This window comes from Barbus barbus, assembly GCF_936440315.1.
Source record: "Barbus barbus genome assembly, chromosome: 28".
Classification (NCBI taxonomy): Eukaryota; Metazoa; Chordata; class Actinopteri; order Cypriniformes; family Cyprinidae; genus Barbus; species Barbus barbus.
Genome location: NC_136756.1, coordinates 7506734 through 7532789, shown reverse-complemented (window position 1 = coordinate 7532789; position 26056 = coordinate 7506734). Strand labels below are relative to the sequence as shown.

Here is a 26056-nt window from a genome sequence, read left to right as displayed (position 1 = left end):
GATTCTGATTTCAGTAATTTTTAAGAGCCTATGCACTGCACTTGTTACGTATCCAACACTGTATCTAAATCCAAGCCTCTACTCCGTTTCAAAAAAGAATACCATCTCAACAGCCGTTTTATTTATTTATGAAACCATTTATTTAGCACTATTCATTTATAGCACAAACAAGTCACGTTGACTTCAGGTGACTTAAATTTAGATTTAGCCTTGAATAACCCTTTAAATCAGGATTGTTTGTCATGTTATACATATGCACACACAGACAGACTATAATCTCAGACGTTCTTGTTTTAACATGTTTTCAGAAGCCTGGTGTTGTGGTTTAACAACGAAACAACCAACATTATATTTTGTTACTGTATATAGTGTCATGTTTTGTGCCTAAATTCTCCATGTATCAAATATAGATTATTTAATCAGGTGGTGCTTACTTTTAAACCCAGATTAGGCCCTTAGACTTAGTCTTAAAAAATCAAAAGGGGTCACATTGTCAAAGAAAGATTGAATCAAGTGAAGAGGGAGTCAGTGAGTGTGTTTGTGTTAGACAGTGAATGGGAAGTGCTGCTGTGTCTGTCTGTATGTGTGCAGTGAATGGGTGTTGCTGTGCCTGTATTGTACAGTTCGTACGGTAACTGAGGAACCCTCAAGAGCAGTCTGTCCGGCCCTGCTGCCTGACAGCCCCAGCGCAAATCAACGATTCATCCGATGGCGAAACGAAGAGCAATTCCTCTCGTAAGCGGTTTGATTGGCGGCAGCGATTCCAAGCCGTGTTTTCTTGATCCGAAAATGAAGTTTAGCTCCAGCTTTCCTCAGTCTCCAGCCACAGCCGATGCATTTCTTCTGTCGCTTCCCTATATCTGCCGAGCCGATGCAGCACTTCCCTGTGATGCGGTAAGAGCAGGCGCAGCATCTGTGCGTCTCTCTCTGTTTACTTACTGGTTTATGAGGACATTAAGTGGCTGTTATTTATTAAGACAACACTTGAAGTATCATTTCTCAAGGAGACATCCGCGGTTACATAATAGCGAATGAACACAATTTATTTCATTCAGAAAATGCGGCTACCACGGTTCCAATCGATGCTGATGTAGGCTAATGTTTTCTTCTTGTGAGAGTTCTCAGAAATAAATCTGGGTTTACATGGCAGATAGGCTACACAAGCTCCTGATGTGGTGTTTTCTGATATGGACAATATCATCCTTCAGCATCATTCGAGTGTCAAAAAAAAAAATAGGCTAATCTGTGTCAGTGGTTTTAGTTAATTTGTCCATTACACATGCACATAATTAGATTTTTAACTGAAATATGTAAAATAAATAATATTAGGCTACTTTATTTTAGTACATTTACATATTTTATTTTTAAGATATTTTAATCATATCTATTAATTATAGCCTAATTAATTATGATCAAATAAAATCAGTAAATAAATAAATGGTTTAATGACCACCCTCTGGAAGTTTGACCTTACTATATTTACTAGCAAGTATCGTAAATCATTAGGTAACATCGTGGTAGCTGCTTTATATCTCTTGAAAGACGTAACGCTTCAGATTGTGCTCTAGTTTTGAGTGAGATGGATAGTTTTCATCAGTCACCGGACGGAGTTTAAGAAGATGCTCTTACGCTTTTATCCGTTTAGGATTAGAATATTGGACTATAGGCTAATATTGGAATAACACTGCATTAATATCAGAAGGTATAGTCGAGGAGGAGTAAATATCGTTTCATTGGAAACCAAAGACTGTGCTGCTATACAGCCACCTCCATTTTCAAGACACGAGGTAATAATACACCAGTATCTGTTACATAACTTCATATTATTCGTATTCAATTGAATACTTCTTGATGTAGGCTCATTCCGAGCGACATGATCTAGAGCTGAGAATGCTTATGCCTGCACAATTATGCATTTACAGAACTGAAGGTAAAGTATATTGGATGTTTGATAATGCGCTCGTGATTGAATCAATATTTCTGTCACGTGAGTGTGTATCAATTTGATAACTTTATCAGTTAACACTGAGTGACGGAACTGTTGATGGACTATATGACCATTAGCTGATCATGTGTGGGGCTTAAGCATCAAAACATTAAAAGTTGAATACTGCTTTTTTCTCTCTCTGTACATTAGAATGTGTCCTGTTTATTTGTATTCTTTCTGAGCATAAATAATGACTATCATACATTTTCACCATGATTTACTACAGCCTCTAATATGTAGCCTAATTCAGCTACACAATCTTGTCATGCATATTTATGTAAATATCACAGTGCAGGCTCTAATTAATTGGCATTTTAAAGCTTTACCAATCTTTGCAAATATCCTTCAAACCAAGTTTTACACATTTGTCACCAATAAGTTTTTAATCATTTAAATAAAATTTAGTATGATCATTTTTTCTGTTATATATTTTAATAAGTACTGGTCAGAATAGTCTAAGTATGCTGTTTTAATTTTTAATTAAAACCTAAGTATGATGTTCATAAATAGGCCTATATCTGTTATGATGAATAATGATGGAACATTATTTCACCCATATTTTAATAATAATAATAATATTAATTGGTTTGGAAACACATGGGGATGACTAAATGATGACAGATTGTTACTTTTTTGATGGACTATCCTTTTAAGATTTCTGCTTTGAGTACAGTTGTGTAATGAGTGACACACTATACACTTTATGCAGTATTTATTCAACCATCTAGTGTATGAATTATATAATGATATTTTGTCATCCAACGTCAGAGTCTGATAACCCCGCCCCCTCCAGTATGTAATTTCTAGTGCACTTTTTCTTTTCTGAATTTTTGGTGTGAACCATAGGGTACGAACACACTACTCTCACTATTCATACTAAAAATGGCACAGAATAGTGCATAAGTAAGCATACTGGGATGCACCTTATACACATGGAACACATCTGTTACAGGATGAATTCAGGGGGACAAAAAAAAAAAAACTACAACAACAATGGCAACATCTCATCCCAGCTGCACTTTATCATTAGCATCTGTTCCTCTGTTTTTGGGATCACCCAGCTGGTAACCCCATCAGCTTTTTTACCTCTAGTGACGTTGTAAGCTCTGTGATGGTGACGCTGGTAACAGCTTTGAGCTTAATTTAAAATCCTATCACTCACCATGACAGGAATAATTCATTTAAAACGAATACTTCTGTCATCATTTACTCACCCCAATGTCATTCTAAACTATAACCTTTTTTTCTTCTGTGGAAAACAAAACATTCATTTTTGAAGAATATCCTGTGCACACTTTTCAATATACTGAAAGTGAATGAGGTCTGTTTTTCTATTGAGGTTGCACTGCCTTAATGACCAAACTCAATTTATGGGATGTTTTTGAAACAACGGTATGCCTATTAGTGTTGGTGCAAGTGATTAATTCATTTGCATAGAAGTTTAAAATTTAGTACACAACTGAAATGGGACCGGTGTACCTTAGGGCTCTGAAGCCTCATTAGATGCCATTGGCATCAATACAGAGACAGTAGGGCTGTAGCTCCTGTATTGATTTCATGTGTTGCCGTTCTAATTGCTCAACATGCTGAATCAGGTCTGTTTGAAACTGAACAATTATAGAGATCACTTTCAAAGGGGAGAATGGAGGAAGTCGAGATGTGAGAATAACTGAGAATTTGCTTATGACAGTCATGGGATTGGAATTTTTTTTATGTGCCACATTCTTATAAATTTAATTTTTGTATTCCTGTTTTGGTCAAGACAATTTCCAGTTTAATGACTAATAATTTCATGTGGTGTATCAAGTAAAAAGTAATAACATAATTCTTCTTGGACCTGCAATACATTTGAGTGAAGACATATTAATTATTATTGTAAATAAAAGTTTACCTTTTTATTATTTAAATGTCATGAATTTGAAATCATAAATATTATCAGCTTTTTGAACTTAAAAATTCTAAATTAATTCATCACAGAAAGGCCATTGTGTCTGTGAATTGCTTATTTATTCATTTATTTATTTAGATAGATAGACAGACAAAAAAGGACATCATGTCACTGACCCATTTATCAATGATACAATAAACAACCAATACTCACATTTATATCTTTGTGCATTTGTAGTAGTGTCTTGGCAATACATTGTTTTCTTCCATAATGAGGTTTCCATTTATTTGCTTCGAATAATTATTTAAATTATTTTAAATATATTAAATATAAACGTGTTTAATATATATATAATTTCTCTCTCTTTATTACATTTGTATTGGTTGTGTGTGTGAAAGGCACCGTTTTATGGATTCTGACATGGACTATGAGAGGCCAAATGTCGAGACTATCAAGTGTGTGGTGGTTGGAGACAATGCAGTTGGAAAGACCCGTCTTATCTGTGCCCGGGCTTGTAACGCAACGCTTACACAGTACCAGCTACTTGCCACACACGTGCCCACTGTCTGGGCAATAGATCAGTACAGAGTTTGCCAGGAGGTGAGGAATGCCTGCTGCCATATTCTTATTCATAAAATAAGTATATGAAAGAAATGATGATGCAATGTGTGACGGTTGCTACTTTCGATAATTTCCCTGATAAGTAATCTGCTAAAATGTTGAGAAATATGTCATAAGCAGTTTCTCGGGTAAATCTCCATGCATGTGATAGGTGTGTCTCTCCGGCCAGGTTCTAGAAAGGTCCAGGGATGTTGTGGATGATGTCAGCGTGTCCTTGCGTCTCTGGGACACTTTCGGTGACCATCACAAGGACCGCAGATTTGCGTATGGCAGGTAAACTTGGATTACCTCTCTCCTTCACACTAGATTAATTATATGTATACTAATTTATAAACGATTAGTTTGTATGCTTAATTTTTAATGTTGCCCCCCCCCCCCTCCCCATTTTTTCCACTTTTGTGAAGGTTTGTGAAGTTATTTATTTATACCTGTACTAATGAAAAATGGTGATGAGTAAATACTGCACAAATACTCACTGCAAAAGCTTACATTGGGAAGAAGTCAAAGGTGACCCTGAAAAGGTTACTACCAGCAAACTGAACAGTTTTAACCTGTATAAGTTAATGAGTTGTCTCTGGTTTGCTAACAGGTCTGATGTGGTGGTGTTGTGTTTCTCCATCGCAAACCCAAACTCACTCCACCATGTGAGGACGATGTGGTACCCTGAGATCAAGCATTTCTGTCCCAGAGCTCCTGTTATCCTAGTGGGCTGCCAGCTAGACCTGCGATACGCCGACCTGGAGGCAGTGAACAGAGCTCGCCGGCCACTGGCCAGGTAAATTAAGACAGCAAATGCAACTGTTTGTAGCCATTAATGCTAGAAATGCAACAGTTGTATGTTGTAAACCAGTGTTTCCCAACTCTGTTCCTTGAGGTACCCAACAGTACACATTCTGGATGTTTCCCTGATCTGACTCATCCATTTAAAGTCTAAGGCTACGTCCACACGAAGACGGGTTTCTCCGTATCCGATCTTTTTTTTTGCCTCAAATTCCGTAAACACGGAGTCGTCTCAGGAAATATCTGCGTCCACACGGAATCACTGAAACCGACTGAAAACGATGTAGTACACATGCCAGACCAATATGTGGCGCTGTAATTCTGCCACAGAGATACACAAAAAACAGAGAAGAAGACTTGGACCATGTGCGTAAACCTTGCGCACTGAATATAAACTAACACACAAAGCAGAAGATTTTGCTTTAATAAAGTTAATGAGCTCAGTAGGTTCTGCAGCACGAACACAGGCACGTAGTCTGACATTGTTGTTGTCGCTGTTATGTGACGTAGCGGTGTCTGATTAGGGGCGAGACGTGGGCTGATGACGTCATTATTTCAGAAAATATACGGATTCGCCGTCCACACGAAAACATGAAAATGGTGTGGACGAAACGCCTATACGGTAAAAAATTTATGCGTATACAGAGAAACCCGTCTTCGTGTGGACGGGGCCTTAGAGTCTCTATTAATGAGCTAGTAAGTTGATTCAGGTGTGTTCGATTAGAATGAGATTGAAAATGTGTAGTGTTGGGGTGCCTCAAGGAACGGGTTTGGGAAACACTGTTAAATCTATGGCTGCATTCCACTTTGTTGTTTTATGCTCTTCCCTTGTTAACTTTTCTCCATCTCATTGACTCGGATGTACGTCACTGATTGAGCTGCACGAGTGTTCACTCCTGGCTGAACCCTTGCAATGGACTGAATTGGAACGTTCTAAACCCTTGATCACTTGGAACCCGCTATGGAGTTGATATATTATTTAAATTTTTCCTTTACAAATTTGTATAATGCAGCATTCTATGTGTATATAGGTATGCTTGGGCTGTTTTAATTATTAAAAATAATAATTATATATCATAGAGTTATTTGGGGTGCTGTAAATTATATTTTACATTAAACGCCACAACGTCAAAATTAAATGTCACAGTTGTGTTACACTGTGGTTTATGGAATTGTCTGAAGTATACATAGGAAGTAGACTTGCTCCCTCGGTCAAAATCGAGGGTCTGTCAATATAAACTTACTCCATCCACTTTACAAAGTGGAACACACTTTAAAATGTCAGTGGGATTCTTCCAAGGGGAAGTGCTTAGGGAAGTTTACGAGTTTGTGTCTAAAGGCAAAGTGGAATGCATCCAATTTCCCCATCAATTCTACAGTCAACAAACTCTGTAACAATATTCTAAAAAAGTAAAATAATTACAATTCTGTGTATACACCCTCATGTTGTTCTGAACTTTTGTGATGCATCTTGATATTTAAATGAACATGAATGAAATTTGAGAGAGGTGAAGATTTTCAGTGAAAAATCACATTTTAGTCTGTTCCTCATAAAACTGTTATCATGTATCACTTCCTAATATTGTGCATTAGATTTATGGAATAATTTTTTGCTCTTTTAATGATGCTATCTTGTAATATTTAAAGCTTGACTGCACATACTGTATGCTGGGGTATCCAATCGTGCTCTTTCATGGAGGGCCACTGTGCTGCAGAGTTTAGCTCCATCCTTATTAAACACACCTTAACCATGTTTTCAGACTTACTGGCTGCACCCGAAAGCTTAGACAGCTGACTTGTTGCCTCTCTGCCCTTTCAAGCAATGACTTTGCAGGTATCATTTGTGCATGAAGGTATCTCCCAAAACTGATTTCAGACAGGCAGCATAATAGTCTAATGATCTACAACAAAATATATAGGCTAAAGATTTGGTCACAACTAAGTGAATATTTAAAGGGGTCATCGGATGCGCATTTTCCACAAATTATTATGATTCTTTAGGGTCTTAATGAAAAGTCTATAATATACTTTGGTTAAAATTTCTCAATGTTAGTGTAAAAAACACCTTCTTTACCCTGTCAAAATCAGCTGTTTTCATTAAGATGTTTTTTAGTCCATGTCCCTTTAAATGCTCATGAGCTCTGTTCACCCCGTCCGTGCAGTACTGTTTACTTTAGCCGCAAACTGGCTAACTAGTACATATTAGGAAAGGCGATTTGCAAAGATTCATAAAAAAACGTTATACTCACGTCTTCTGTAGATGAAGCTGGATCATGAATGATTGGCATGCATAGATGCATTTAGACAGATTGGGGATCGGCGCATTCACTTCAAAGCAAAAGTCACTTTAATCCTCTGTATCTTCAGCGGCTCAGATGTCGGGAGTAAATGATGACTGCTTTATTCATTATTACATCCAACAACAAAATGCCTTAATCGCTTAATCGGAGACATCTTGTCTTCTCCATGCATTGGAGGCAGACAGCTCTCAGCTCACTCAGGGCGGTTCTAAGGTAAGATGGCCTTGTCAATCAACTATCGTGGGAGCGGCCGGTGCAGAACTACTTCATTCTGTCAGGAATCTCAGAACAGCCTCATTTGAGAAAGGGGATTTTAAAATAGGGATTAAAAAAAAAAACACTGGGTGGATTTTTATCATTATAGGATGGATGTGTACACACCTCCAACACACATTTATGTTCAAACAACTTGAAAAGTGAATTTTGCATCCGATGATCCCTTTAATTAATTATATAAATAATACAAATGTAATTATTTTTCACTGGAAATGAAATCAAAAGTTGAAAAAATTGTTCACAAACATACATCTGCAAACAAACTGAGCTCAACTGTCATGGAATTGATGCTTCGCAGGGAGTTTGTTTTGCAGGCAATCTGACCAATCATAATGCTGAAGCTGCCTTTTTTTGTCTAAAAAAAACAAACCAGACAGGAGAGTAGATTAAACAAGATACCTTCTGATGTTCATTTGTGTTTATTTCTTGCTATAACTATAAGGAGGAAGAGATGATCGGTTCACATGCTGCTTGAACTGAGGTGCTACAGCGATCTGTCATGGCACATTAAAGAGCCACAAAACAGTTTTTATTCTTAAAAAACGACAAAATTTGAAAGCTGAGATTTAGTTTCATACCAAAAGTAACCTGCTCTTTCTCGTCTTTCCTCTTTGCACCGCAATGTATTTTTACTGCATGAGAACATGATGTGTGGCTTGTGAGCGCCATGGCTTGTCGGACAAGCTAACGAAGGGGGCGAGTCTTTGTGAAAGGTCACACATAGAATTGGGTAATATCATAGGCAGTAAAGGATACATCTATGCTGCCTTCAAAAATCATTGAAATGAAGGTAACTCAGTAGACAGGATGTAACAATATCATAGGATTGGGACGTGCCTTCTTGCCTTCCTACCTCAACATGCGCAGATAGCATTTTCAGCTTTCAGATGCAGCAATTAGATACTTCCAAGCAGGTTTGTTGAAGCTGGTTAAAGCTAAACTGTGCAGGACATTGGTCCTCAAGGAGCAGGATTTGACACCCCTGACCCATGCCCATTCACTTTCCTTGTGTGGTAAATCTTTTGGTTTTCTACAAAAGAAAGTTAAATCATACAGGTTGGGAACGACATGAGGGTGAGTAAATGATGACTGATAAAGATTTTCATTTTGGGGAAAGCTAGCTCTTTAGTATAATGCTGTTTTTTTTGTTTCAGACCCATTAAATCCAATGAGATATTGGCGCCTGAGAAAGGCCGTGAGGTAGCTAAAGAACTAGGTGTCCCTTATTATGAGACAAGCATAGTTGCTCAGTTCGGGGTTAAGGACGTTTTTGACAATGCTATCCGTGCTGCCCTCATTTCCCGTCGTCATCTCCAATTCTGGAAGTCGCATTTACGAAATGTTCAAAGGCCACTCCTCCAAGCCCCCTTCCTTCCCCCTAAACCTCCTCCACCCATTATCACTGTTCCCGCCCCTCCCAGTAACATCGAAGAGCACCCTAGTCGGCTTTTGGAGGACCTGCTTTGCGCCGACGTCATCTTAGTCCTCCAAGAACGCCAGAGGGTCTTCGCCCACCGCATCTACCTTGCCACATCCTCTTCCAAGTTCTACGACCTCTTCTTGACCGAACCTCGGGATCCTGAGGAGACTGAAAGAGAGCGGGAACGACCCCGTGGGCCACCGCTTTCTGGTCGTGATTTGCTGATGCGTGCAGCTAGCTTTGATGTTTGTGAAAGTAGCGACGATGGAGATAGAGCAAACTTGCGTGCCTGCACCAGTGATGGAACTCTAAAAGGTGACGGAGATCGTCGTGGTCGTCTGCTCCCAGCCTTGAGTCGTGCTTTCATTAGCATCCAAGAAGAAATGGTGGATGACCCCGTCACCTTCAACCCTAGAAAAATGACCGTTGTTCACATGGACCCTTCAATGCAGCCCGGGCCATTTCGATCGGTGTTGCGGTACCTGTATACAGGTAAACTAGATGAGCGGGAGAAGGAGCTAATGCAGGTGGCCCACATCGCAGAGCTGCTGGAAGTGTTTGACCTGCGTATGATGGTGGCTAATATCTTGAATGATGAGGCCTTCATGAATCAGGAGATCACCAAGGCCTTTCACGTGAGACGCACCAATCGAGTGAAAGAATGTCTGGCCAAAGGGACCTTCTCTGGTGAGAGGCATGTGAACTGTATGTTTGCTTGGTACTGTAGTTATTAGGGATGAGCCAGAACGATAGTCAAGTCATCCAAAAATCAACTACAGTAGTTGGTTAATGAAGTGGACTATGGCTTTTATCTAGTATGCAAGATCAAAAACTGTGTTTTTGTTTTCTCAAAATATGCATTTAATATAACCTCTTTTTCCAACGATTCTCAAATGATTAATTCAAAGCAGTTCTAAGATTCCTACTCTTCTCTGATTGGTCAGATGGCCCAGTCTTTTGCGATTGGTCTACCACGTAAATCGCGTGTCGGAAACGATATGCCCATTGCCATAGTTCCATATTTTGAACGCTCAATAGAAAATTTAAACATCTATTATTCATCATACTTACAGTTTGAGATTTATTTGAGCCAGCTGGTCCAAATAAACTGGGCACTGAGCCATCTTTCAAAAGCAAGCATTTTGTGAATCCTGTGTTGAACTCCCAGAGATTAGAGAAGCAGTGGTCAGTAAAATGACAGGAACACAACTAAAGATTAGGATTGTACTGCTGTAGCACAGCAGGAAAAAATTAATTTTAATCACTGATTCTTTATACCCTCATCTTTTGGAAGTGAAAATAAAATGAATTTACTTTCACAGCATAGGATACAGCATGTTCTCGACATGATGTTAAACACACGAACAAGCTACAGTGTTTGAGTGTGGGTCAAAGTAGAACAATGCAATTGACGTATCGGTAACCCCCTTAGTTACTGTTGCGAACTCGGACAAACAAATGGAGTTGCTAACTGTCTTACAATGACAGCTGTCAGTGTGAAAACTTTGTCCCTATATCTTTTTGCTAAATTTTGGACACAGCATATCATTCATGTGGGACTTAAATATGCAATGGAGGGATATATAGCATGTATAGCAGGGTACGATTAAATTAATTTACATTTTACCAGTTTAATATGAAGAGACAGTGAAATGTAGACCTCCGTTTGTGTTTTTGCCCTACACTGTACAAGATGCGAGAACAGTCTGCTATTTAGGTTTGTACATTAGCATGGACTAACTAACTTTAGCATAGCCAGAGATACCTTGCTAAAGCTCAAGATGACATTAACGTTCTGCTTGAGCAGATAAAAATTTTAATTGAATGAGTGTATGACAACAAGAAAATTAAAGTTTTTGTCTTTATTGGGATTGGGGGTGAATGCTTAGGGACATTTTGCTCCATTTTGTTTGGGTTTAGGAAATAGAATAAAATAAATTCCATTGCCCATCCTCTCAGGATACCTGGAATCAGTGTTACAAGTACCCCAGACACATCGTTTTTCCATTTTTGTAGCATAACCCCCATAAAAACGATGGAAGCTTCAGATCTTCCAGTGTTTCTCTATGGCACTGAAACCTAAAGATGTCCGAGTTCCGCTCCCCGTGCAACTGATACTCGACTGCCATTGGCTCATCTGCATTTGAGGGGAGGGGCTTACTGATATGTCAATTGTTTACCCCGTGACGTGTAGTTGTCACGGAAGTGGGATTCGAATTACTGATGACTGTTTAGGCTGTTCAGATTCGATTCATTCTTTTGGGAGACGTGCACTTATCGTGCACTTTCGGCTTTTCAACTTCTGCAGATTGTTTGCATTCCTGTACAGCCACATTACACAATGCATGAAAGTCAATATTCAAAATGACATAATAGGGGCACTTTAAAATTTGCAAATTGAACATTCAATATATCACCCAGTATTAGAAATATGTAGGTCTCTGTTTGTTTTTGAAAATTGTGATAAGCATTGTGCATTATGTTAGCATTTTTACTATAACGGAGAACAATGTTTTATTGTCCTTGTTACAGCGCTGCCTCCCATGCAGGAGACGCCTGTTTAAATCCCGCTTGGAGTGGTTTGAGTAGAATGGGATGGCTTACATTGGTGCCGTGACTCGGATGGGAATGAGGTTTAGCGGGGGGAAATGTAATGGAGGCCAGCTAGTGAGATCTGTTTGAATACACCTCACTCCCCTGGCCTTAAGAGATGCACTAGTGACTGATGCTAGGAGCTTAAGTCTTTAGCATGCTTGTTAGCTCACCCGCCTCCCATTCCTGAGATGTTGGTTTGAATCCCAACTGCAACGGTTCAAATAGAACTTATCTTATTTATTTCTTGTTTATCTGTCAGTTACACTAACTGCGCATAGCATTCAGACAACCGATGGGACTCATTTTGCAGTCCTTTCGCCCTTTTTCCTATAAATATCTCTTGTCACCTTTCTGTGTTGTGTAGAATAATACTGTCAGCTATTCAAAAGCAAACTTTTGCGTTTTTGTTATCTGCACACGTAGGGTGTGCAGTGCACATTCTAGTGGAAGGTCACCCAGCATTGTTTATAACCAAAGCAAATTTTTCTCAAATGTGAGATGAGCTCAAGCAGAATGTCCCTTCAAGCTATTTTCCCCCTCTACTTCAGCTCAATTATTCACCCCCAGAGAGAAAAACAAGCCCCCATATTTTGTCAGCTGGATTTCGGTTTCATAATCAGTGCTCTTCTGGTAGAGAGAACCGGTGCGGATGTATCGTGTTTTTCAGCACTCTCAGGGTTTGGAGGACATCAAGCTGTCTTGCAATGCTGACCGAGCTTTTCCTTCTCCAAACATAAACACTGAGCATTTCTATTTATTTATCCTTCACTCTATGATTGTGCTTTAGTGGAATGTAATATCGAGCCACTGTCACAAAGTTTAAGATGATATTGTCCAATATTGTCCAAATTTGAGACTGAAGCATGTCCACATAGCAAGTGGCAGTTCCCCTTGTGTCAGTTTCAGATCTAACAAGGGTGGATTTCAGTGAAATTCAGTAAAATATTAGAAGTGTTTGCTTCATTTCAGTATCGGAATCGCTATGTATGTTGATTTACCAGAGAGTTGAGGATGTTTATATGATATAATATATTATTATAATAGTGATTTGAAAAGCTACAGTTTGTCTGTTCTTTGCTGCAGATGTGGTGTTCAGGTTGGATGATGGCACCATCATGGCCCATAAACCACTGCTTATCTCAAGCTGTGATTGGATGGCAGCCATGTTTGGCGGACCATTTGTGGAGAGTTGTACAAAAGAGGTACATGGCACTCACATTATGTCTAAACCAGTACCACTGGGAACACTGAGCTTTTAAAGATGACATGTGTGGTGTGTATTTTAATGGTCACACTGTGTACAATTTCATAGTTTGTCTAGCATGAACTAATGTAGCTTTTGACAGGAACCTGATGAACATCTGTGATTTTTATGTACTCAAACTGGAAAGAATAGAAGGAGGTAAATAACTATGCGGGTGATTTAATTTTGTAATATCTGGAGCAAGTATACAGATGATTTGTGACACAAGTGATGATGTTGAACCAGGGTTATAATAATGAACTAAAACTAAAGCAATAAGAAACCTGAAAATAAAATAAAATGAAATTAAATAAACCCTTAAACTTATTTTATTTGAGCTTGATGCCAAGGTAACATTTCTCATTTTCATTTAGTTTAGTGTGATACTAAAATTATACTAAAATAACTTAAATAAAACTGAATAAAAAAAAATAAATAAATAAATACAAATAACAAAAACACACAATAAAATGAATAAAAACTAACCAAAACTAAGCAGAAAATAGAAAAATAAGACTAATTAATTTTTTTATTAAAAACTATAATAGTATTTCAATGATACTAAAATTATACTGTTATATTATATAAATTATACTGACTTTTATTCTTAGAATGAAGTAACAATTTTTGAGAGACAAATAGAAAATTCCTCTTAACATCTGGGTTGATCTAGTTTTAACTCTTCATTTCTAATGCTATATCTAGCAATCTGAAATAATAAATATATAATAAGTATGAAAAATCAATACAAATTAAATTAGTATTCCCATCATATATATATATTCCCATCATATAAACAAAGGAAAATAATAAAGTAAAATAAATACTGTATATTTCAGATTTCTATGGCACTAATCAAATAAGTAGTTTTGTGACGTGTGATGGTCAGATATTCTTGCTTTCACCGAAGCTCAAGATGCTCTTTAGATTAGATAGAACAATTTAAACATTAGGTTTTATATTTAACTTCTGGATTTCATGCTGCTTGATTTCTGCTGTCTAGTAAGTAGGACAAAACAAATACTTAGACATTGAAAACATGGACCCCATTGTATGTCAGAATGTTAACATAAGCTTAAAGTTGGATTCTACTAATAAAGACAGCATACTCTAATCATATTGTTCTTGCACGTTACTTTAACACTGACTTTTTATTCCCCTGAAAAAGCCTCTTTGAGTTTGTTGCTGTGTTTTTTCAGGTGCTGTTTCCAAACACTACACGGAGCTGCATGCGTGCTGTGCTGGAGTATCTCTATACTGGCTGCTTCTGCTCTCGCCCAGATCTGGATGCCATGGAACTCATTGTTCTTGCAAACCGTCTCTGTCTGCCTCACCTGGTAGCGCTGACAGGTACACAAACAAACCTTTTCGCTGAGACGATAATGCACATAACAGTCTGATCTCCGCAGGCAACCAAATCCTGTGTAAATTTAGACCTTTAACTAGTGTTGAGGAGTGAAACAATGCTTGAAAATAACACTGTGTCCTTTTGTACTGAAATACAATGCAAGTCACTTCAGATGGCAAATTACAGTGATTTTTGCCATGCTTAAGGGGTGTTTTTCGACATGATATGAAGCTAATTCGGGCATGGACTGACTTCTCTCTATGGCCTATCTGTAACATATATGCATGTAGCCTACATTTGCCATACATTGCATTCAAAGTACACATTTTATTAAGTTCATGCATTTTAACAGATCGCAGTCAAAGCCGCTTATAATATGTAAGTGGACACGGCAACACTGGCATCGAGAGACAGCATGATTCACTCTTCTGCTGCAGATCAAGAGATCACTATGAAAAATATGTTCAAACTGATTAATATGATAATCTTCCTTTGTTGCTCAAACAGCACAGCGTGACACTAACAACAGCAACGTCTTAGGTTCAGATCTCAGGAAATTCATAAACTTAAAAAAAATACATATTTGGAATGCATTCAGTGCAAGTCGCTTTGGATAAAAGTGCCCGCCAAATTAAAAACATTTTAATGAATGAATAATATGATATACAAGAGTTGATGGTAACATTTTGTAATAAGGTCACATTAATTAACCGTAGTTCCCTATCTGTCGGTCACTACGAGTTATGTCGTGACGACATAGGGGATTTACTTGGAAGCCCCAATCATCTCTGACTAAAGAGAAAACGCCAATGAAATTGGCTAGTGGATTTTGCATACCTGAGCCACTCCCCGTACATACGGGTATAAAAGGGCGACAGGTGCATCCACTCATCAGATTTTTGCTTCGGAGCCAAGTGGATGAAGACGGTTGTGCCATTCTCCACAAGCCTCATCTTTGTTTTTGTTCCTGTTGGCGTCACGGTGCAAACAGCGGAGTCCCTTTTCCAGCGATTCCCCTGGGCACTTCAACTAAAAGAGCAAATTCTGAAAGAGCAAAATCACGGACGATCGCGTCTTTTTCAAGATGCCGTTTCGTCCGTGTCCTCTTGGTTGCGGTCGTTTCCTGTCCGCGGATGACGGACACGATCGTTGTCTTCAGTGTCTGGGTCTCCAGCACGCTGAAGCTGCGTTCGTGGATGACTCATGCGCCTGTTGTGGGCGTATGAGCATGACGTCGCTGCGATCTCGCCTTTCCTTTTTGAAAGGATTGGCACCCTCTGCCGCCACCCGCCCCGGTCTCTCTGGCTCGAGCAGAGGACCGCCGGTTGGCGCTCTGGGAGATCTGAGGGTCACAGTAAGAGCCTCTCCGCCGGGTACGTCCCCACGGACCTCTTACTCCTCACGCAGCGAATGTCCCGTCCGGTTCCCGGGTGATTTCGCTGGTCCGTCCCACGGGGCGCCCAGCATTTCATTCGGTGCGCCACCCGAGGATAGGATGTCGATCGCAGCATCGGGGGACGGGTTTTCGTCCTCTGAGGATGAAGGTGCAGAGGGGCTGCCCCCTTCGGGTGTGGTCGCCTCCCCTGCACCGGACCCAGAGTTGACGGCCATGCTTGCCCGGGCAGCCGCGAGCATCGGGCTGGAGGTCAACAGACCGCCCAGTCCCGAGCCCTCGCGGCTGGATGATTGGTTTCTCGGAGTGGGGCGCGGCTCACAACCGCGATCTACTCCAGTGCCTTTCTTCCCGGAGGTGCATGAGGAGCTGACGAAGTCGTGGATGGCCCCTTTCACGGCCAGAAGCCGCTCGTCTGCCTCCTCCGTCCTCACTACCCTCGATGGCGGGGCTGCCAGGGGGTACGTGGGCATTCCCCAGGTGGAGAGAGCGGTCGCGGTGCACTTGTGCCCGCGAAACGCCGCCACTTGGAGGAATCGCCCGCGTCTCCCGTCCAAAGCCTGTAAGCTGACGGCTGCTCTTGCGGCCAAGGCTTATAGTGCTGCGGGCCAGGCAGCCTCTGCCCTGCATGCCATGGCGATCCTGCAGGTTCACCAAGCCAAGGCACTCAAACAAATGCACGAGGGTAGTTCCGACCCGGGGTTGATGCAGGAGCTGCGCACGGCGACTGACTTCGCTCTACGAGCGACGAAAGTCACGGCGCGGTCCCTCGGGAAGGCGATGTCTACCATGGTGGTCCAAGAGCGCCATCTCTGGCTCAACCTGGCGGAGATGAAGGATGTCGACAAAGCACGCTTTCTCGACGCTCCCGTCTCCCCGGTTGGGCTGTTCGGCGACACCGTCGAGGGATTTGCTCAGCAGTTCTCGGCGGTGCAGAGGCAGACAGAGGCGATCCAGCACATCCTGCCCCGGCGCGAGGCACCTGCAACAGCTGCCCCCGGGCCCAGGCCTCAGTCTGCTCGCCGCCGTGGGCGCCCCCCTGCGTCCTCCAGAGCTGCTCCGCCCCGTGCCGAATCAACACCTGGGCCGGCGCGTCGAGCCTCTCGCAGGAGGGCGGCGCCCCCCGCGTCCCAGCCGGGCCCCAAGTCGTCCAGGAGAGCGACGAAGCGGCCCTGACGCGGGCAACCTGGAGATGTTGGAATTTGCTCTTCTCAGGAGACGGCGAGGACAGCGCCGCTCCTTCCCCCGGAGGAGGGCCGGGTGGAGAATCTTGTGTTCCCTTTTGTTTCTGTTCCGCCGTTGGCCCAAGGGCCAGCGGTACCCACAATGTCACAGAAAGAGCAATTTCCTTTTCCTCCAGGTTATCAGGTTCGCGGGTTGACAGTGTGCGACGCGCTGCCTCCTCACTCTCGCCCGCGACCCATCTTGCCAGCGGCCAGGAGAGTGCGGGTTGGGGACGCAGTGCCTCCCCACGCACCTCTAGCCAGTCCCCTTTGGGACCCAGGGAGTTCGGTAAGGGTGCTTCAGAACGCGCTGCCTTCTGTATCATCCAGCCATACTCCTCTGCGCTGCACCACCACAGGTACGTCGATTGTGCCGTTGGAGCCCCTTGCACGACGTCTGGAAGCGTGGCTTGCGCTGCCCAGCCCGTCTCGGTGGCTCACGCGTACAATTCGACTCGGCTATGCGATTCAGTTCGCCAGGCGACCTCCCAAGTTCAGCGGCGTTCTCGAGACCTCAGTGGTACCTCGGAACGCCCCTGTCTTGCGCGAGGAGATTGCTGTCCTCCTGGCAAAGGATGCAATCGAGCCGGTCCCTCCAGCCGAGATGAGGCAGGGGTTTTACAGCCCTTACTTCATCGTACCCAAGAAAGGCGGTGGTCTTCGGCCAATCCTGGATTTGCGAGTCTTGAACCGGAGCCTGCACAGGCTTCCGTTCAAGATGTTGACGCACAGGCGTATGATCAGGTGCATTCAGCCCCAGGATTGGTTCGCAGCGATCGACCTGAAGGATGCTTACTTTCATGTTTCGATCCTTCCGCGACACAGACCGTTCCTACGGTTTGCGTTCGAAGGTCGGGCATGGCAGTACAAGGTCCTCCCCTTCGGGCTCTCCCTGTCTCCCCGTGTCTTCACGAAGGTCGTAGAAGGCGCCCTTGCCCCGCTACGGGAAGTGGGCGTCAGGATCCTCAACTACCTCGACGACTGGCTCATTCTGGCCCAGTCCCGAGAGCAGTTGTGCGATCACAGGGAGCGGGTGTTACGGCACCTCAGCCAGTTGGGGCTTCGGGTCAACTGGGAAAAGAGCAAGCTCTCCCCTGTGCAGAGAATCTCTTTTCTCGGTGTGGAGTTAGACTCGGTGAGTATGACGGCGCGCCTCACGGACGAGCGCGCCCAATCAGTGCTGAACTGCCTGAGTTCCTTCAGGGGCAGGACTGTGGTGCCACTGAAACAGTTTCAGAGGCTCCTGGGGCATATGGCATCCGCAGCTGCGGTCACGCCGCTCGGATTGCTTCATATGAGACCACTCCAGCACTGGTTGCACTCCCGAGTCCCGAGGTGGGCATGGCGCCGCGGGTCACTTCGGGTAAGTATCACACGCGAGTGTCGCCGCTCCTTCAGCCCCTGGACGGACCTTGCCTTTCTACGGGCCGGGGTGCCCTTAGAACAAGTGTCCCGGCATGTTGTTGTCACAACAGATGCCTCCAGCACGGGCTGGGGCGCTACATGCAACGGGCAGGCAGCCTCGGGGCTCTGGACAGGGCCTCGACTGCTTTGGCATATCAATTGCCTGGAGCTGTTGGCAGTGCATCTGGCCTTGCGGCAGTTTCGGCCACTGCTGCTAGGCAAGCATGTGTTGGTCCGTACGGACAACACTGCGGCTGTGTCGTACATCAACCGGCTGGGAGGTGTACGATCACGCCGCATGTCACAGCTCGCCCGCCATCTCCTCCTCTGGAGTCACACGCAGCTCAGGTCGCTGCGCGCTGTCCACATTCCGGGGGAGCTCAACCGTGCGGCCGACGCGCTCTCACGACAGCTCACTTTTCCCGGAGAGTGGCGACTCCATCCCGAGACGATCCGGCTGATCTGGAGTCGATTCGGGGAAGCTCAGGTAGACCTGTTTGCTTCCCGCGAGTCCTCCCACTGCCAGCTATATTTCTCCCTGACCGAGGGGCCCCTCGACACGGACGCACTGGCACACAGCTGGCCTCGGGCTTTACGCAAGTATGCATTTCCCCCAGTGAGCCTACTCGCACAGACACTGTGCAAGGTCAGGGAGGACGAGGAGCAGGTCCTGCTGGTCGCGCCGTATTGGCCCACCCGGACCTGGTTTCCGGAACTCATTCTCCTCGCGACAGCCCCTCCCTGGCGTATCCCTCTGAGGAAGGAACTCCTTTCCCAGGGGCTCGGCACCATATGGCACCCGCGTCCAGATCTGTGGAACCTCCATGTGTGGCTCCTGGACGGGACGCGGCAGACTTAAGTGGTCTACCACAGGCCGTGGTAGACACCATCACTCAGGCTAGAGCTCCTTCAACAAGGCAAGCCTATGCTCTGAAGTGGAGTCTGTTCGCGAACTGGTGTTCTTCTCGCCGGGAAGACCCCCGAAGATGCACGATTGGAGTAGTGCTTTCTTTCCTGCAAGAAAGGTTGGAGCGTAGGCTGTCACCCTCCACCTTGAAGGTGTATGTGGCTGCTATCGCGGCCCATCACGATGCAGTGGACGGCCGGTCCGTGGGAAAGCATGATCTCATCGTGAGGTTCCTGAGGGGTGCCAGGAGGTTGAATCCGCCTAGGTCACCCCTGATGCCCTCCTGGGACCTCTCTATTGTCCTGGCGGGACTTCAGAGGGGTCCCTTTGAGCCGCTGGACTCAGTCGAGCTGAAATTCCTGTCGGCTAAGACAGCGCTCCTGACCGCGCTCACTTCCATCAAGAGGGTCGGGGACCTCCAAGCATTTTCGGTGAGCGAAGAGTGCCTTGTGTTCGGGCCGGACTACTCTCACGTTGTCCTGAGACCCCGGCCTGGATACGTGCCCAAGGTTCCCACCACGCCCTTCCGTGACCAGGTGGTGAACCTGCAAGCACTGCCTTCGGAGGAGGCAGATCCAGCCTTAGCGTTGCTGTGTCCCGTAAGAGCATTGCGCATATACGTGGACCGCACCCGGAGCTTCAGAAGCTCTGAGCAGCTCTTTGTCTGCCACAGAGGTCAGCAGAAAGGGAAGGCTGTCTCCAAGCAGAGGTTGGCCCACTGGATAGTGGAGGCCATCGCCTCGGCGTATCAATCCCAAGGCGAGCCGTGCCCCCTTGGGGTGAGGGCTCACTCCACACGGAGTGTTGCCTCCTCCTATGCGTTGGCGCACGGCGCCTCTTTGGCAGACATCTGTAGAGCTGCGGGCTGGGCGACACCGAACACCTTCGCGAGATTTTACAGTCTCCGCGTGGAGCCAGTCTCTTCCCGTGTGTTGGGTAACAGGTAAGTGGCGGGAAGAGTTGGCCGGTGTCACGCTTGCTGCGCCATTCCCCCTCACCCGGGGATACGAGCGCCTGTTTCCTCCTCCAGTTCAGTTCCCCGGACGGCGAACCCTGGTGGAGACCTCCAGCACCCCCGGCAGTCAGACTGGGCGGAGCAGTCTGACGCCAGGCCCAGTACTGGTGCTAGCTCGCCCGGGTCTCCGGTCAGCCCCTGTACTCGGCTAGGTGTCCGTATGGCCTGATTCCCTTCGGGTAATCCCACACGTGTATTCGTCCACGGTACGGTTTCCCTCACGGTAAACCCGTGTCTTCCCTTTGGCAGAGTTCTGTCAGGCCCTGCTGGCAGCCCTCCTCCCTACTCCTAGGTAGGATCTGCCCCAGGGTCCAGTCGTATGTAGTACTGCCCCAGGCCTGGGTCAGTCCATATCAGTGTCTCCACATGTTACCTCCCTTCGGGCAGGATGTGGCCTCCGTAGCGCCCTTCTCCGGAAGGCTCGCTTCCCCGTCGTTACCGCCAGGCTGTAACAACAAATAGGAAAGACTTGAAGCAGTCTTTCATAGAAGGTCGAAATCCCTTCCAATTTCTTGGGGAAAGGAACAGCGGCTTGGCTATCTCCAGCAGCAATGTACTCAGTGGTCCCTGCGGGCACCAAGGTTAGCGAATTTGCGCTGGGGCGATGGGAAGGTTGCGACCTTCGCATGGCATTTGTCTGTCACGCACTAGCTTGTCAACATCTGCATGCACAAGGTCGTGACGGGGTTCAGGTTGTGGCGCTTTCCATATGACCCCTATGTCGTCACGACATAACTCGTAGTGACCGACAGATAGGGAACGTCTCGGTTACGTACGTAACCCTCGTTCCCTGATGGAGGGAACGGAGACGTTATGTCCCCATGCCACAATCTTGAACCATCGCTGGTTGCCGAGGACTCGTTCTTGGCTCCTCAGCGGGTAGAAACCTGATGAGTGGATGCACCTGTCGCCCTTTTATACCCGTATGTACGGGGAGTGGCTCAGGTATGCAAAATCCACTAGCCAATTTCATTGGCGTTTTCTCTTTAGTCAGAGATGATTGGGGCTTCCAAGTAAATCCCCTATGTCGTCACGACATAACGTCTCCGTTCCCTCCATCAGGGAACGAGGGTTACGTACGTAACCGAGACGTTATGCAGTAAGCTAAATTTAACTAACAATGAGCAATTCATTTGTTACAGTATTTATTAATATTTGTTAATGTTATTTAATAATGCAGAGCTGCAGGCACTAATTTAATCCCTTAAACTCATATGTAATATTCTGTACAACATACAGTTTAAATCTTTTTTTCCTGTGAAAATAATTTGTTTATGCCTTAAATGGCTTAAATATACAAATTAATCCCCGCTTCCAATCAATCACATTTAAAAGTAAAAACTGAACACTACACATTATAATGTAATCTGCATATACCAATACCGAAAACGTGAATTTTGACGTTTTTTAAGTTTGAATAAAGTAAAAAAAAAGACTTTCAAATCACATGAGCCAATATTTTATTTACGACTGAACATGGAGAACATAAATGTTTAAATGGAGAAATTTTACACTTTTATCCACTAAATGAGCTCATTTCAAAAAAGTTGGCACGGGTGCTACAAAGGGCTGAAAAGCAAGAAATTTTGAAAAGATTCAGCTGGGAGAACATCTAGCAACTAATTAAGTTTATTGACATCAGGTCTGTAACATGATTAGCTATAAAAGGGATGTCTTAGAGAGGCAGAGTCTTAAAGATGAGCAGAGACTCTCCGATCTGTGAAAGAGAGCGTAAAAAGATTGTGGAATACTTTAAAAACAATGTTCCTCAACGTCAAATTGCAAAGATTTTGCAAATCTCATCATCTACAGCACATAACATCATCAAAAGATTTAGAGAAACTGGAGAAATCTATGTGCGTAAGGGACAAGGCCAAAGACCTTTGTTGGATGCCCGTGGTCTTCGGGCCCTCTGATGACACTGCATCACTCATCGGCATGAATCTGTCATTGACATTACTAAATGGGCCCAGGAATACTTCCAGAAACCACTGTTGGTAAACACAATCCACCATGCCATCTGCAGATGCCAACTAAAGCTCTATCATGCAAAAAGGAAGCCATATGTGAACATGGTCCGTAAGCGCTGTCATGTCCTGTGGCCCAAGGCTCATTTAACATGGAAAGTTTCAAAAGTGGTTGTGTTCTATGGTTAGACGAGTCCAAATTTGACATTCTTGTTGGAAATCACGGACGCTGTGTCCTCCAGGCTAAAGAGGAGGGAGGCCTTCCAGCCTGTCATCAGCGTTCAGTTCAAAAGCCAGCATCTCTGATGGTATGGGGGTGCATAAGTGTACACGGTATGGGCAGCTTGCATGATTTAGAAGGCACTATGAATGCTGAAATGTATATAAAGGTTTTAGAGCAACATATGCTTCCCTCCAGATGACGTCTATTTCAGGAAAGGCCTTGTGTATTTCAGCAGGACAATGCAAAACCACATACTGCAGCTATTACAACAGCATGGCTTCATAGTAGAAGAGTCTGGGTGCTGAATTGGCCTGCCTGCAGTCCAGATCTTTCACCTATAAAGAGCATTTGGCGCATCATTAAACAAAAAATATGTCAAAAACTATCACAAACTCTTCAGCAGCTGGAAACCTATATCAGACAAGAATGACCAAATTCCAACACCAAAACTCCACAAACTCATAACCTTGATGGCCAGACGTCTTCAAACTGTTTTGAAAAGATGAGGAGATGCTACACCATGGTAAACATGCCCCCGTCCCAACTATTTTGAGACCTGTAGCAGGCATCAAATTTGAAATGAGCTCATTTTGTCAAGATTCAAGATGCATAAAATTGTAAAATTTCTTAACATTTGTTATGTTATCTATGTTCTATTGTGAATAAAATATTGGCTCATGTGATTTGAAATTCTTTTAGTTTTCATTTTATTGAAATTTTAAAAATGTCCCAACATTTCCAGAATTCGGGTTGTAATAAGTATTGTGTTTCTAATAAGTATCCTTACAAGACAGTTTGGGAGATCAGTGTCTGTTATTTATGTTGCAGAACAAAACAGCAAAGTATTGTCAAGTTATGTTTACCACAGGCTTTACACATAATTGGAAAATTATAACACCCCATAGAAAAATCTTGAAGAAACCACTGGCGAATTAGTTTTCCAGGTTTCAAACTGCATTTTTAGGATTTTTTTTTTTTTGGTTTACTGCAAAGAGAAAATGTTTAGCCATGGTGTTGACTGATGAATTTGCACATGGTTTGTCTTTAAACATAAAAACACCAGACAGACTGATTTTCACGGGGTCTTCATCTAATGTTAACAAATGCAAACTTTATTGCAAAGTGCTATTTTAAGTCATTTATTAACAAAGAATACAAACCAAAAAATAATGGTGACATATTCTGTTGTTTTTATGAGTGTTGTGTGTCTGTCCTAGAGCTGTACACTGTGAAGGTACTGACAGAAGCTACCATGATGGGAGCTGATATAGATGGAGATGTTCTGCTCTATCTGGACATGGCCCAGGTAAGTGTACCATTGACAGACAGAATGAAAATTTACCCTGTCAAATAAAATCCTACCCCCTTTGCACTCCAAGGATGAATGTTTGTAAACCATGATGCAAACCTTCACATTATCCTGTGGTCGTAGCTAAACATCACCTCAAATGCAATATAGTGTATATTTGTGTAAATATTAAGTTGACTTTTATCTTCAGGCCAATTCAGAGTGCACTGACAGACGCAGATAAATGGGAACAGAGTTTTGTCAGATCAGTGTGTCTATTTGTTTGTCTGTTTTTAACATATAAAGCATTTTGATTTATCTAGGTTTGGGATTGTTCTTGTTTGCTGTATTTTCTTGCAGGATCAGGCAACACAAATGACTCCAACTTGTACTTTTTGCCTGTGTTTTCTTACACTGTACACACAGAAGAGAGACAAAACTCTGATACATGTTTAAATATGTCATTAACAACTAGTTATTCAGTTGTAAACACTGTTTAGAATTTCTGTTAATACACTTGTTACTGCCAAAATTCTTCAGGAATATTCAGCTGTAGAATGCGGTTGTCACTCAGTAAATCACTGCAATGTGTGTGTGTACAGAACAGGATTAAGAACTAAAATGTCGCGTCTGAAAACGTCTGATTTTCTCCATAGTGTTTTCTTCTGTGTGATTGTTTCCATTAGTTCCACTGTGCTCATCAGCTGACTGACTGGTGCCTCCATCACATCTGCACCAACTACAACAGAGTCTGTCGCAAATTCCCTCGAGACATGAAGGCCAAATCTACAGGTAATTCAACAGCTCCTCAGATCAGTATAATTGCCCATTTTTCTATATTTATTTTAACTTCAAAATTAATATTGAGACATGACAGTCTATAAAACTGAGACCCCAGTCATGCTCATTTGTTCAGATGTTTTTTCTGCTACAGACTTTTGTAATGAAACAAATTCTTAGTCTAAATAAGTTGCATTAGTCCTTGAAACTGCTAAAAAAAATCATGTTTATTGTATTATTAATCTATCTACTTGTTTTATTTTTATCATAAAAAACTTGACCCTCTATCACTAGCGTTTTCTATTCTATTTGTTTTCTATCTACTCGTTTTTTTATTATTATAAAAAAAAAAAAATAACTTGACCTTCTAAAACTAGCTCTATCTATGGGATATCTATCTCTATTAAAAAAACAAAAACAAACCTTGCTACGTGTACTGAATTACACTAACTGGGAATTGTCAAGGCACTTATATATTTTTGTTGGTTTGATGGCTTACATTGTCATTATTTAATGCTGTCTGCAAAATTATTAAATGTAAATATTATACTCTATATATGTTCTTTAATATTAAAACTACGTAAATGGACTTGCAGCAACATGATAATGAATAAATAATGGATTTTTGTTATCTCTTCATTTATCTCTGAATATATTCTTAATATTGAACACAATTTCTATATTTAATAATTTAATTTATCCTGTATACACAACTATGCTCTATGAACAGAGGAACATTAAAACACAGTAAATCAACTCAACTGCAAGGCTCGTCACGTGTATTCAATCTGGCAAACCTGCATGAGTGTCAAATCTGAGAAGGCGGAAGCTGGAGAAACGGCTCTCTCTTTGGACTGCAGTACCCATTTCAACCGCTAGCTGTCAATCTTACATAGTGCACCTTTAAACTGGTATCACATTCTGTCTTGCAGAAAACCTGGAGCACTTTGAGAAACATCGCTGGCCTCCGGTGTGGTATCTAAAGGAAGAAGATCACTATCAGCGGGCGCGTAAGGAGCGTGAGAAGGAAGATTACCTGTACCAAAAGCGTCAGTGTAAACGCAAGTGGCTCTTCTGGAATCTACCGTCTTCACCGTCCTCCAATTCTCCGTCTTCTCCTGGTTCTTCTGCAGTCGTCTGATCGGCTCTCTGGGTGCATAACCCACCTAACAGCCCAAAATGTGGGATCTAAACACACAACAAGGAATGATAGCCTTTTTCAACTCTATAAGATGACCTATTCACATTTTCTGTTGAGCAAAATGCCCAAGCCCTGCTTTTAGCTGCTGAAGAACAAGCTAAAACTAAACAGGATGGCGAACGCACGTTAAAGCAACACAAGGCTTTCACTAAAAGCACATTGCTGAGTCTTTCTACTGGTTGGATTTTTCATCAAAT

The 26056-nt window shown here is 43.1% G+C and overlaps 1 protein-coding gene across 1 annotated transcript; it reads left to right on the top strand.

Moving 5' to 3' along the window:
* Positions 1–832: 832 nt before the first annotated feature.
* Positions 833–25799, top strand: rhobtb2a (Rho related BTB domain containing 2a; the record flags this gene model as incomplete). Its single annotated transcript, XM_079382174.1, has 10 exons — positions 833–894; positions 4274–4475; positions 4666–4769; positions 5086–5271; positions 9007–9959; positions 12951–13069; positions 14310–14460; positions 23808–23896; positions 24565–24670; positions 25591–25799. 10 exons carry the CDS (start codon positions 833–835, stop codon positions 25797–25799), a joined length of 2181 nt encoding a protein of 726 aa, XP_079238300.1.
* Positions 25800–26056: the final 257 nt, after the last annotated feature.